This window comes from Mobula birostris, chromosome 32 (assembly GCF_030028105.1).
Source record: "Mobula birostris isolate sMobBir1 chromosome 32, sMobBir1.hap1, whole genome shotgun sequence".
Lineage (NCBI taxonomy): Eukaryota > Metazoa > Chordata > Chondrichthyes > Myliobatiformes > Myliobatidae > Mobula > Mobula birostris.
Window position 1 is genome coordinate 20,082,452 of NC_092401.1, and position 14,740 is coordinate 20,097,191.

Sequence of the window (14,740 nt, forward strand, 5' to 3'; positions counted from 1 at the left end):
CTGTCCGCCAGAGAAAGCAGGATCTCCCAGTGGCCACACATTTTAATTCCACATTCCATTCTCATTCTGACATGTCTATCCACAGCCTCCTCTACTGTAAAGATGAAGCCACACTCAGGTTGGAGGAACAACACCTTATATTCCGTCTGGGTAGCCTCCAACCTGATGGCATGAACATCGACTTCTCTAACTTCCGCTAATGCCCGACCTCCCTCTCGTACCCCATCTGTTACTTATTTTTACACACACATTCTTTCTCTCACTCTCCTTTTTCTCCCTCTGTCCCTCTGAATATACCCCTTGCCCATCCTCTGGGTTCCCCCCCACCCTTGTCTTTCTTCCCGGACCTCCTGTCCCATGATCCTCTCGTATCCCTTTTGCCAATCACCTGTCCAGCTCTTGGCTCCATCCCTCCCCCTCCTGTCTTCTCCTATCATTTTGGATCTCCCCCTCCCCCTCCAACTTTCAAATCCCTTACTCACTCTTCCTTCAGTTAGTCCTGACGAAGGGTCTCGGCCTGAAACTTCGACTGTACCTCTTCCTACAGATGCTGCCTGGCCTGCTGCGTTCACCAGCAACTTTGATGTGTGTAGCAGTCAAATACGTTGGGTTTACCCCGAGAAAGACTACAATGACCATGAAGCCTTGCGCGGGCATCAGTGCGCATATGTGACTTACGCATGCGTGCACGTGCCGATTACTTTTCTACAAATCGCTTTTGGCGATTCTGTTCGGGGGTGGGGGTTAATCAGAACTGGAATATCGGTGATAAGTGGCTAATACACTCAATTTCATTTCTAAAAGTGTTTATCTAACGAATTTAATATTAAACACGCAGCGGATATTTTCCTCGCATGAATATAGTGATAAGTCAATTATCAGGGGAGGACAGGGGAGCTTGAAGTAAGTGTTGAACGAACTCCCAGTAGAAGTGGCAGAAGCAGGTTCGATATTATCATTTAAAGTTAAATTTGATAGGTATGTGGACAGGAAAGGAATGGAGGGTTCTGGGCTGAGTGCAGGTCGGTGGGACTAGGTGAGAGTAGTGTTCGGCACAGACTAGAAGGGCAGAAATGGCCTGTTTCCGTGCTGTAATTGTTATATGGTTATATAAGTCAATAGAATCATAACATTTTAAGTAACGTTTGGATATTGAACACAGCGCATATTTCCCCCGCATGAACTTATAACATCATTGCAACGCACCAATATCGCTGAATCAGTGGGAGCCCTGGGCTCAAGACGGTCCTATGGAGGGGTGATGGGAGACTGCGATACTCGAAGGGGGTTCTTTATGTCCAGTCTATTCCGCAATTTAGTTTTCTTGCATTCATTGCAGAGATACGTTGGAAATGGAAGCAACGTTTTCAGTGCTTTCGTGGCTATCTCAGGATATTTAGCCTTGACTTTGATCCGGAATGCCGGCAGAGACGTTATGTCAAACATACTTTTCAGCCCGCCGTCATTTGCAAGCTTGAGGAGTTGCTCTCCTTCCCGCGCTGACATGGACGCGTAATGACCTCGCGTGCGTAATGACTCAACAGTGGGCGTGACAGGGAACGAGGAAAGGTGCAGCTGACTCATATCGCCAAATCTATAGCGTTTCCTCGTGGCCCAGTAGCGCATGCTCTGCGGCCCGGTACCGGTCCGCAGCCCCGTGGTTGGGGACCGCTGGGCTAGAGAACGAATAAATGGGTATGAAATTTAATCCAAACAAACTTTAGAAAAGATGTATAAAACAATAAGTTATACTTATATACACAAGTGAATCTGCAGATGCTGGAAGTTCAGAGTAACGCACATAAAATGCTGGAGGAACTCAGTGAGCTAGGCAGTATCTATGAAGAGGAATAAATAGTCGATGTTTTGGGCCGAGACCCTTCATCAGAACTGAATATTTATATTACTGCCTCGTAATGGTAGAACACTCAGGAGTGTTACAAAAGAACTGAACCACAGATGATTGAGAGCTCTGCCAAAGAGGAAGGTTTTAAGGAGTATCTTAAGAAAATCTTTGCCTTAAGAAAAGCAGCCAGGCTTAGAGATGATATTCCAGAGATCAGGGCCAATTCAGCTGAAGGTGGCTGCTGCCAATAGAAATCTATGCAAGAGACCGGAGTGGCAGGAATACAGAGTAGAGGCGGTATATATGGACCCTTTATGGCCAGCATGGAGATGGTGGGTCAATGTTTCATGCCGTGTCACTCTGTGTCTCTGTCCAATCTAACCCTTTAATAAAAATAGTATTCTTCCAACCTTCTTTATATCAGGGGAAGCCCTTCTTTATTATACACTCAAAGGTTCAAAAGGCTCAAAGGTTCATTTATTATCAAAGTATACAAAGGTGGGAGGAGAAGATGGCAGCGCGATGCAGCACGCGCAGCTCTCCGGTGAAATTATATTGTATTCGTAAGTAGGACGCTGTGCACAATTCTGATTTGATGGAGACAGAAGTGAGAAGCAGAGGAACATCTGGAGTAACTTCTGAAATGTCCGGTTCGCTGCTGCTGCTGCTACTGTGCGATCGAGAATCTCTGGAGGGGAGGCCCCAAAATCCCCGGCTTTGCCTGCTGCTGGTGGCCGGGGCTGGGGTCAAAGCGCTCGGCAGAGATGGTGCTCGGTACTCAGTGTTGGAGGGCTGAACAGAGCTCGAAGTTTTCGGAGGACTCAGAGTCAGACTGTGGTCGGGCATGGCAGGGAGAGTTTTCTTCCTTCTCCCGTCTGTGTGAGATGTGGGACTTTCGAGAGACTTTGAACTTTTTTACTGTGCCATGGCCTGTTCTTCATCAAGTTATGGTATTGTTGCACTGTTGTAACTATATTTTATAATTATGTGGTTTTTGTTAGTTTTTCAGTCTTGGTCTGTCCTGTGTTTCTGTGATATCACACCGGAGGAATATTGTATCATTTCTTAATGCGTGCATTACTAAATGACAATAAAAGAGGACTGCGTGTCCTCATAATCTAATCTAAAAACTCTGAAGTTCTTCTTCTCCAGATTAGTCACGAAACCAAGAAAGAAAAGACTGGTAGCACGATCACCAACCCCCAAATTCTTCATCCCCACACAAAAGAAACAAAATGGAACAGGCACATCAATCCCCAATTTCCCTAACCCCCCCCACACAAAAAAAAACAAGAAAGATCAGGTGAAAATCATAGAATATAAAAAAAACTATAAGACTAAACAAAAGTCCATGTCCAAAGTGCAGAAAACCTACGTAACATTCTCTGGGCACAGCAGCAGTCTCACCCCTCTCCGACAGCAGAGTGATCCCCAGCGATCAAAGGGCAGTCTCCCTCTCCGACAGCAGAGTGACTCCCCACCTGGCGCTCACCTTCTGCGTTTGCCTCGATGTTTCACTCTCCCTCGTCCCTTTGATTGGTAAACAACAGAAGCTTTAATCATGAAACAGGGTCAAACGTTGGTTCACGCCCCATCCTGCAGCCTCTTGCCACGGGGTTCGTGCACACCGCCTCCTCCTCCCGGAATCCTCTCGGAGACTGCAGAGCATGAAAACACCCGAAAGATCTCCAAACTGAAAATCACAGGCTCCAACAGTTCCACAATCACATTCAAGATGAAAAACAAAGGTAAAAAAAATAAAAGAAGTGAAATATATGGTTTCATGATTTATCCAGAAGATCTCAACTGAAGTAGCATCGTACACAGGTGACATTTTGACCAGAAGGTCTGGAAACTCATTCTTTAACTATGTTAATTACACCGCGATAACAAGCCTTTCATCCCAATAGACCCACACCCTCTGATTACGCCCATGTGACCAAGCAACCTACTAACCCATATGTCCTTGGAACGTGGGAGGAAACTGAAGCACCCAGGGGAAGCCCATGCAGTCACAGGGAAAACGTAAAGACAGTGGAGGGAATTGAACCCCGGTCGTTGGCGCTATAAAGCTCATTCAAATGCCACGGGTAAAAGGTACAACCAACTGCAGTGCTTGTTATTGCTCTAACCCAGTTTACACCTGGGGATATACTTCATAATTTTACAATAACTTTCTCAAATACCACAAGTAAAATAAACTGTGGTGTTTGTTGTCATGTTGAGTCATCTGGTGGGGTGACCTCCTCTTCATTGGTTGGGCAGATTTGGTTAATGTGTACATGTGGAAATAAAGAAGTCAGATTTGAGCATAAAATTGATAATGTCAATGGCTAAAAGGCGTGTCAACAGATTTAGTCCGCAAATGGGTAAATATCTCATTGTACGAGGAAATCTGCAGCTGCTGGAATTTCAAGCAACACACATCAAAGTTGCTGGTGAACGCAGCAGGCCAGGCAGCATCGTCTAGGAAGAGGTACAGTCGACGTTTCGGGCCCAGACCCTTCGTCAGGACTAACCGAAGGAAGAATCAGTAAGAGATTTGAAAGTGGGACGGGGAGGGGGAGATCTGAAATGATAGGAGAAGACAGGACGGGACAGAAAGCAGGATCTCCCAGTGGCCACACATTTTAATTCCACGTCCCATTCCCATTCTGACATGTCTATCCACGGCCTCCTCTACTGTAAAGATGAAGCCACACTCAGGTTGGAGGAACAACACCTTATATTCCGTCTGGGTAGCCTCCAACCTGATGGTATGAACATTGACTTCTCTAACTTCCACTAATGCCCCACCCCCCTCTCGTACCCCATCCGTTATTTATTTTCATACACACATTCTTTCTCTCACTCTCCTTTTTCTCCCTCTGTCCCTCTGACTATACTCCTCGCCCATCCTCTGGGTTTTCCCCCCCTCCCCCTTTTCCTTCTCCCCGGATCTCCTGTCCCATGATCCTCTCATATCCCCTTTGCCAATCACCTGTCCAGCTCTTGGCTCCATCCCTCCCCCTCCTGTCTTCTCCTATCATTTTGGATCTCCCCTCCCGCTCCCACTTTCAAATCTCCTACTGGATCTTCTTTCAGTTAGTCCTGACGAAGGGTCTCGGCCCGAAACGTCAACTGTACCTCTTCCTAGAGATGCTGCCTGGCCTGCTGCGTTCACCAGCAATTTTTAAATATCTCGTTGGTGAGGTTCAATATGATTGTCATACAGCATTGAAGCAGGCCCCTTGTCCCACTGGAAAGCAGAATCCATCATCAAGGACCCTCACTATCCTGTACCATCTGGAAGGAGGTACAGGAGCCACACCACTTGGTTCAAAAGGAGCTATTACCCCTCAACCATCAGGCCCCTGAAGAAGGGTGGATAACTTTACTCGCCTCAACGCTGAACTGATTCCACAACCTATGGACTCACTTTCCAGGACTCTGCAACTCATGTTCTCAATATTATTTATTACTTATTTATCATTATTATTATTTTGTCTTTCTTTTTGTATTTACACAATTTGTCATTTTTTACACGTTGCTTGTTTGTGTGTAGTTTTGCATTGATTCGGATGTGTTTCTGTGGATTTGCTATGAAAACAAACCTCAGGATAGTGCATGGCGACATGTATGTACCTTGATAATAGATTTACTTTGCACTTTGAACTTTGTATTTGGCAATAGGATCAAAGCCTTTCAAGGTAAAGCAAGGAAACTAAGTACCAACTTTCTGACAGACAGGAAAATAATTTCATTAGGGCTAAGGCCCCAGCTTACAGTCCAGCCTCCGCCGTTGCTCTCCATGTCACAGTAAACACTGAGTGGAAGGAATGGTCCAGACGGGTATATCTGATAAATGCCGCTCATGTGAAAGCCTTGGCGGTAAAGGTCTGAACAATCCAGGACAAAGTTAAACCAGGGAGTCCCATTGTTCAAGGTATTCGCATCTACTCCTGGATGGGAATCAGGATAGTATTAGTGAGAGACATATCTCAGGTTCAGCATCAAGCAGCATACTGACATCATAATTGTCTCAAAGTGATTAGGTTTTCATTTCACTCTTGGTTCTGCATCCTGCCTAACTCCATCCAAATTCAGCTCATCTGCACCTCTCTTACACTCCGTACTCACAAAGGCCTGGTATTGATAACTAGCCCCTTTCCTTCACTACTAACATCTCACTACTAACATTACCCTTATTTCATCACCTGCTTGAACTTGTGACTTCCAATTGACTCTGTCCTCTTTGTATTGAAGACCATAGGAAAGTGGAGTAAAGGAAATTACAGAGGCATGAGAGAGGAGATGGCCAGAGTTGATTGGGAAAGAACATTGCAGGGATGACAGCAGAGCAGTAATGGTTGGAATTTCTGGAAAAAATTCGGAAGGCACAGGATCTTCACATCCCAAAGAGGAAGAAGAATTCTACAGACAAAAAACACACAACCATCACTAAAAAGGGAAGTCAAGGCCAACAGAAGAGCCAAAGAGAGGGCATATAGTAAAGCAAAAATTAATGGGAAGTTAGGGGATTGGGAATTTTCTAAATACCAACAGAAGGCAACTAACAATATCGTTAAGAAGGTAAAGATGGAATGGGAAAGTAAGCTAGCCAATAATACTAAAGAGGATACCAAAAGTCTCTTCAGATACATGAAGTGTAAAAGAGAGACAGGAGTGGATATCGGACCACTGGAAACGATGCTGTAGTGGTAGTAATGAGAGACAAGGAAATGGAGAATGAACTGAAGAAGTATTTTGCATCAGTCTTCACTGTGAAAGATACTAGCAGTGTGGTGGAAGTTCCAGGTGTCAGGGGTAATGAGGTGTATGAAGTTACCATGACTAGAGAGAGGGATCTTGGGAAACTGAAAGGATTGTAGGTAGATAAGTCACCAGGAACAGATGGTCTACACCCGTTTCAAAAGGAGGTGGTTGAGTAGATTGTGCATGCTTTAGTAATGATCTTTCAAGAATCACTAGATTCTGGAATGGATCTGGAAGACTGGAAAATTGCAAATGTCACTCCACTCTTCAAGAACAGAGAGAGGCAGAAGAAAGGAAATGATAGGTCAGTTAGTCTGACCTCAGTGGTTGGGAAGATGTTGGAATCAACTGCTAAGGAAGTGATTTTGGGGTACTTGAAGGCACATGATAAAAAAAAGCCATAGTCGGCATGGTTCCCTCAAGGGAAAATCTTGCCCAATTAATCTGTTGGAATTCTTTGAAGAAATAACAAGCAGAATAGAAAAGGGAGTATCGGTGGATGTTGTGTACTTGGATTTTCAGAAGGCCTTGGACAAGGTGCCACACATGAGGCTGCTTAACAAGCTACAGGCCCATGGTATTACAGGAAAGATTCTAGCATGGACAAAGCAATGGCCGATTGGCAGGAGGCAAAGTGGGGGAATAAAGGGAGCCTTTTCTATTTGGCTGCCAGTGGCGACAAGCGGTGTTCCACAGGGGGCTGTGTTGGGCCCCTTTCTTTTCAAGTTATATGTCAATGGTTTGGATGATGGAATTGATGGCTTTGTTGCATAGTTTGGTACGTGGATAGGTGGAGGGGCAGGTAGGTTTGAGGAAATAGGGAGGCTACAGAAGGACTTAGACAGTTTAGGAGAATGAGCAAAGAAGTGGCAGATGGAATGCAGTCACAAACAAGAGAAAATCTGCAGATGCTGGAAATCCAGGCAACACACACAAAATGCTGGTAGAACTCAGCAGGCCAGGCAGCATCTATGGAAAAAAGTACAGTCCATGTTCCAGGCCGAGATGCTTCATCAGGACCTGATTAAGCTCGTAATGAGTTATCTCTTACTGCAAATACAAACTAACACCAACATAACTCGATATTGCATGGGAATAATGGTGACAAGGCCAATTCCCAGTAAATGAACGTCTAGGGTAAATATGATTTGGGTAAACACAAGCATAAAAGTTTGAATGTTCCTTTAGGGGAAAGCAGGACTGTTACTTACACCAACACTGACACAGCCATGCATTTACCTTCCGCTAGGAAGCAATAATTTAACTCACACCAGTTTAAACTTCAAATTGAAATTGTATTGACAAACTACAGTGCCTATAAAAAGTACTCTCCCCCACCCCCGGAAGTTTTCATGTTTTATTGTTTTACAACATTGAATCACAGTGGATTTAATTTGACTTTTTTGACACTTTTCAACAGAAAAAGACTCTTTTGTGTTAAAGTCTTTGTAGACTCAAAACAGATCTCTACAAAGTGATCTAAATTAATTACAAATATAAAACACAAAATAAATCATTGCATAAGTACTTACATCCTTTAATACGACATACCAAATCATCACTGGTGCAGCCAGAAGTCACCTTATTTAGTTAAATTCAGATCACCTGTGTGCAATCAAGGTGTTTCAATTGATTGTAGAAAAAAATACACTTTTATCTGCTTACTAACCATTTATCAGTATATACAGAAGAATTAGTTGTCATCATTTTGGGCTTACAATGGGTGGAGGGAATTTGTCCTTGCAAAGTTGTAATTTGTTCAGATTCTTTTTGGGTGTTGACTGGTATTAACTTCTTAGTTTAATTTATCGAAACTATTTATTTAAACTTCACTTAGTGATCCAACCTTTCTCTTTGGAGGAATAAAGGAATTTATTCCTTTATGGATCGGTTTCAAGAAGGCCGATTGATGTCCTTTGAGAAATTAGTAACTAAATATTCTCTCTCATACTCACACTTTTTGCAGTATCTTCGGGTCAGACATTTCTTACAAGAATATTTAAGTAATTTTCCATGTATACAAGATTCTGACCTGTTAGACATTATTTTAGAAATGAACCCTTTAGTGAAAGGTTTCATTGGGAAAATTCATAATTTACTATTACAACAGGATAATTATCCTGTACTTAAGATTAAGCAAGATTGGGAAAGAGAGTTTAACGTGACCTTGATAACAAAGGATTGGTTGTGAATTTTGAAGTTGGTTAACTCTTCTTCAATTTGTGCCAGTCACTCTCCAATTCAATTTAAAATTGTACGTGGTTATTATTTGACAAAGGAGAGAGTGTCTAAAATATTTCCTAATGTTATAGTTGTAATAGATGTAAAACTGAGACAGCTATATTGACACATATGTTTTGGTCGTGTTCTGTATTGAAACAGTTTTGGAAATCTATTTTTTCTACAATTTCTAAAGCTTCAAAAATTAACTAAAATCCTAATAAATTGAAAGTTTTGTTCAGTATAATCCCTCAATATATTCGTGGTGTTTCTATATTAGACCAATATGTAATTGCATTTGTCACACTATTGGCCAGAAGGGCTATTTTATTAAAATCGAAAGATGCCTCTGCTCCCACTTTGATACAATGGTTTTCCCAGGTGATGTTATGTCTTAGTTTGGAGAAAATCAGAAGTCGAACTTTTGATCCTCGATTTGACTTTGAGAAAAGGTGGGGTTCTTTTGCCCGCTACTATCGTTTGATTGAGTTAATTAAGATGGTCCCCTTCTGATTCTTGGGTAAATGGATTTGGTTGGTGGATTGATGTCTTTTTCCTAATGGAAGCTTGTATGGTGTATAGCTCTGGGTTTGTGCTCCAAATGTTTTTTTTTGTTAGGACTTTTTTTTGTTTCAGTTAGCAGGGGTTCTTTTTCCTTCTTTCTTTTCTCCAAAAAAAAGCTTTAACATTTTGATTTTTTTATTATTATTGATATATTGTTCAACTTGGTTGATAGTTTAACACTTATTGTACATATTGATATATCGACTCGATTACTTCAATGTATTTTTTTTGTTGTTGATTTTCAATAATAATTAATAAAAAGATTTAAAAAGAAAAGTCTAGTCTTAAAACAGGTCAGTGGGTCATATTTACTGCTAGAAGCTCTTCAAACATTATTTCATCTTTAAAGTATTGGTTTACATGGCTTTTTCTTGGGTGTCTCTGCACACAGAGGTGTTGAGGAGAACGAGCAGGTTGATTGTCCAAAAAAGCTGTTAAAAGATCAATGTAGATTTAGACTTTCCACTTAGCAAATCAGAAGTTATGGGGTTGGTGGGCTAAGAATTAGGGGACGATGGCAAAACTTGTTGGATAAAGGGCATAAGGTTTTACAGAATACGTAAAACTATTGGATTGATGGGAAAAGGGGGTAAAACAAGAAGGGAAAGAATTAAATAACTTGACTTAGAATTGGGCACACTACGGTTAATCATTCCTTATATCTTGTTGGAAAACCAGTCTGAGGTGTGTAGGTTTGGCCATCATTATGAAACGTTTGAACTCATTCTTTTACGAGGTGAAGCATACAGGGTTGAAAGAAAGCAAACACAGACTGCACTACTAGCTTTGGGGATTGATAGTTTTCATTTAAAAACTTTACTAAGTTATAAAAGTAACTTTAATTTAATTCACAATATCGTCTTCCATTATTTACAAACGTTCAGGCTTTTGGGGGTAATTTAGCTTTCATTTGATGAAGAACTAGTAGGGGTTTTATTTCCCAATTCTCTACACCACACTCCAGTCCAGTTGATGGTGGTAATGTACCTTTAAGTTGGACTGCCAACCACCATTAAAAGTCCGAAGAAGAAGAAGAAGTTCCAACTGCTGGTGAGTCAGTATCCTGGCAAACACTACACCATGAAGACAAAAGAACACTCCAATCAACTCTGAGAAAAGGTTATTGAAAAGCACGAGTCAGGAGATGAATACAAGACAATGTCCAAGTCACTGAATATCACTTGGAGAACAGTTAAGTCAATCATCAAGAAATGGAAAGAATATGGCACAGGTGTAAATCTGCCTAGAGCAGGCTGTCCTCAAAAACTGAGTGACTGTGCAAGAAGGGGACTAGTGAGGGAGGCCACCAAGAGACCCCATGACAACTCTGGGGGAGTTACAAGCTTCAGTGGTTGAGATGGGAGAGACTGTGCATACGACTGTTGTCTGGGTGCTTCAGCAGTCACAGCTTAATCAGAGAATGGCAAAGAGAAAGCCACTTTTGAAAAACCTCACGTGAGCTCTTGGTTAGTTTGCCAGAAGGCATGTGCTAGACTCTGAAGTCAGCTAGAAGAAGGTTCTGTGGTCTGATGAAACCAAAATTGAGCTATTTGACTATCAGACTAAATGCTATGTTTGGCATAAGCCAAACACTGTACACCATCCCTACCATGAAGCATGGCGATGGCTGCATCATGCTGTGGGGAGGTTTCACTTCAGCAGCCCTGGAAGGTTTGTGGAGGTAGAGGGTAAAATGAATGCAGCAAAGTTCAGGGAAATCCTGCAGGAAAACCTGATGCAGTCTGCAAGAGAACTACGACTTAGAAGAAGTTTTGTTCTCCAGCAAGACAATGACCCCAAGCAAAAAGTCAATGCTACACAGGGATGGCTTAAAAACAACAAAGTTAATGTCCTGGAGTAGCCATGTCAGAGTCCAGACCTCAATCCAACTGAGAATTTGTGGCCAGACATGAAAAAGGCTGTTCACTCATGATCCCCATGCAATCTGACAGAGCTTGAGAAATCTTGTAAAGAATGTGGAAAAATTGCAGTGTCCAGATGTGCAAACCTGACAGAGATCTAGCCACACAGACTCCAGGCTGTAATTGCTGCCAAAGGTGCATCTAGTCAATACTGATTTGAAGGGGGTGAATACTTATGCAAACAGCTATTTTGTGTTTAGTAATTGTAATAAATTTAGACCAATTTGTAGAAAATCATTTTCTCTTTGACACTAAAGATTCCTTTTTGTTAATCAGTGTCAAAAAGCCAAATTACATCCACTGTGATTCAATGTTGTAAAACAATAAAACATGAAAACTTCCAAGGACAGTGAGTACTTTTTATAGGCACTGTATTTTAAACTATAACAAATACAATAAACTATGTAATACAAAATAAAGAAAAGGCTCATCACATATATATGAGTCTATATCAATGACATAATCATTATTGCTTAATCAATTCAGTTTGTTTCATTTTATTTACACACAGTATTGAAATGGTTTTGCACTGAAGAATCCATCCCAGAAAAAAAAATATTTACGCACCGTCCAAGGAAAAGGCGACAAATTTTCCCCAAGGTCATATGCTATCTAGCTAACTAAAAGTTATCTGTACGTTCTCCATGAGACCATTGTCTGCACAAGGATTTTACGACAGCGATACCTGTCCTTCCAAATGGGCTGGACGAGCGTTTCACCATGTTCTTCTGCGATGTTCAACATCTGTTTCCATTTTCCTTCTTTGATCCCGCACCTTCTCTAAAAAATGGTCCCCCAATCTTTTTCCTACGGTCTCTCTAGAATGTTCCCAAGACAAATCCTTTTGGCTAATTTAACAAGCCTAATTATCAACCAACTGATTTTTAAATTTTAAACAGCAAAGATGAACTACCCAATTGTATAATGTAATTATAGGAACACTGACTGCATTTTGAGAAAATCTGCAGAAAATAGAATAAAGTATAACTGTGTTAATGAAATAAAGCATAGTCTTATACCAGGGTATTACACCACATTCTCCTGCATTTACCCGTAACCTTTGACGCCCTTACTAATCAAGTACCTAGCAACCTCAGCTTTAAATATACTGAACAAGTTGGACTCCATAGCTGTCTATGGTAATGAATTTTTCAGATTCACTGCTCTCTGGCTGAAGAAATTCCTCCTCATCTGTGTTCTAAAGAGACGTGCCTCCTTTCTGAGGCTGTGCCTTCTGGTCCTGGACTCTTCACTACTGGGAACATCCTCTCCACGTCCACTCTCTATCTGGGCTTCTCAAAATTCGATAGGTTTCAACGAGGTCCCCCTCATTCTTCTAAACGCCAGCGAGTACAGACTCAGAGCCATCAAACGCTCCTCGTAGGTTAACCGTTTCACACCCAGGATCCTCTTCTGGACCTTCTCTAATGCCAGCATATTCTTTCTTAGCTTGTCTGAACCAAAGCCTGAAATGAGCTCTGTAACCCGGACCCTTTCTGAGGAGGCATTCTTCCTGACTAAAATAAAAGTTTACTTCTTTGCATTTTGTTATCAAAAACGCAGTGGTTATCTGAAGGGCCAAGTTTCTCCACCGAATGAGCATAATTCGGAGTGCTTTGAAACAGATTGAAAGATTTTACGTGATCTTTATTAGTAAGAGTGTTACTCCCAATTACCGTCTCCGAGCCTCCATCACTGCTGGTCTCTACGGTCCCTGCTCAGAACTACCTCAGTGGTTTCTATGCTTCAACATCCCATAATTAAATTATTCATTGTGTTCCATGTAGTACACAGCCCACTAGAGCTCCATTTTACAACCAAGTTATCCATTCTTTCCACCCAAAACACTTGCCAATCCAACTATCCACTCACTGATTCTTGAGAATTTGGATAAAACAGGTTTTAATTTTGAAAAGGAAAAATTTTAAATGTTAAGAAACTTATATGTTTATAGAGCAAGGTCTCAGCAATCAAGCAATATTTCAGTGCAACCTCCTGATTTTGTAATTTTTTCATAAAATATGTTTTTTTCTTGTCATTACTTAGTTTTTGTCAACACAGTCAGTCACAATAAAAAGCTAATTATTCCTATTTATTTAGTCTTATATAGATTTAGAGCTTTTAAATCATTGTGTCTACACCATAGATACACATATATGCTGTTAAATGTTGAATATTCACTTTTGTTCATTTTTTATACTATTTCACGTGTACTCCTTTAAAAACTCTTATGTTGTGCAACTTTTATCATTGGCTTTAAATATACAAAATAACAATTTTGGACATAAAAAACACATTTTTAATTTTAAAGAGACAATTACAAAAACGAAGAAAGTTCCATCTGTCGGTGGTGACTGAGACCTGACGGTGGTGGCAGTGGCCTAATTACAACAAACAATTCCAACCTTTTCACCACTCAAGTCAATGCTTCCTTGCTTAACAACATTGTTTAACAATTTGGTACACCAAATAACAATTTGCCATGTACATTTTATCCTTCTGTAAATATTAACAACAATGGTAAACAGCAAAATAAAAACTACAGTACAGCTGCAATGTTTAAGCTAAACATCAGAAAATACACCAGGAACTAAAAAGAATTCCATCCATTTCTGGGTTTGAAAATCTTCAAAAACGTTCAGTCAGCTTTATCAGGAAGTAGACGATTAATATTCTCCTCCTCTATGAAGTCCATAACTTCAGCAGACAGGTGGTAGATCTCCCTTGTCCTGCTTGCATGATGATGGCTCCATCAGTTTGATCAGAATATCTTCAACTGGTACGAGGCACATATCCTTTCCACCTGGTTTTGGATGGAAGCGTGTGTTGGGCCCATGAGGGTGGAAAAACTCCACTTGAACATCTTGATAATGAGCATCCACAGTGACAGCCTTTGCTAACACCAATTTTGGTCATAAATGACTGCAAGCCAGCTCCACAATTAATGACACCAGCAGATAGATCTGTCGTAGGCCTGTCAGGCCCACTCTGAGGTTCCTGCTCCATTTCCTCCATCAGCATCGCCAAAGGTCCCCTGTTCTTTCCCATTGTGGTAGGACCATCTCTGAGGACTGGTTCCATGTGAGTCCAAATGGCAGAAGCATCCTGTTGCTTGGATTCTGATATTGTACAAAATCCTGCTTTCTCTTCTTTTGTGTAGTACGTGCCAGTGTGCAGATTGAGCTGTGGAGGTTCTGACCAAAATGGCATGACTGTAACTCAGAACTATATTTGCATTTCCATGCCTCAGAAAAGTCCACATGCATAATTACAGTGCTTTATTGCAGATCTGTATCAAGCTCCTGTATTCCCTGGACTGGTTCTGAACCAAGCACACACGTGTTGCTGTTTCACTCTTTAGTTTGTCTTCATACACTTTGATGAGCTCTGACAGTGTGCCATTCATTGTGCTTCACAGGTCTTGTATTGTAGT

At 41.4% G+C, this 14,740-nt stretch overlaps 1 protein-coding gene across 1 annotated transcript in view; it reads right to left on the reverse strand.

Moving 5' to 3' along the window:
- The window catches only part of LOC140191076 (microfibril-associated glycoprotein 4-like), a 42,162-nt gene that overhangs the window by 17,907 nt on the left and 9,515 nt on the right, over positions 1-14,740 (reverse strand). Inside the window, 2 exon segments of the mRNA XM_072248151.1 lie at positions 3,425-3,504; positions 5,612-5,787. Of these exon segments, the coding sequence (XP_072104252.1) occupies positions 3,425-3,504; positions 5,612-5,787 (256 nt within the window).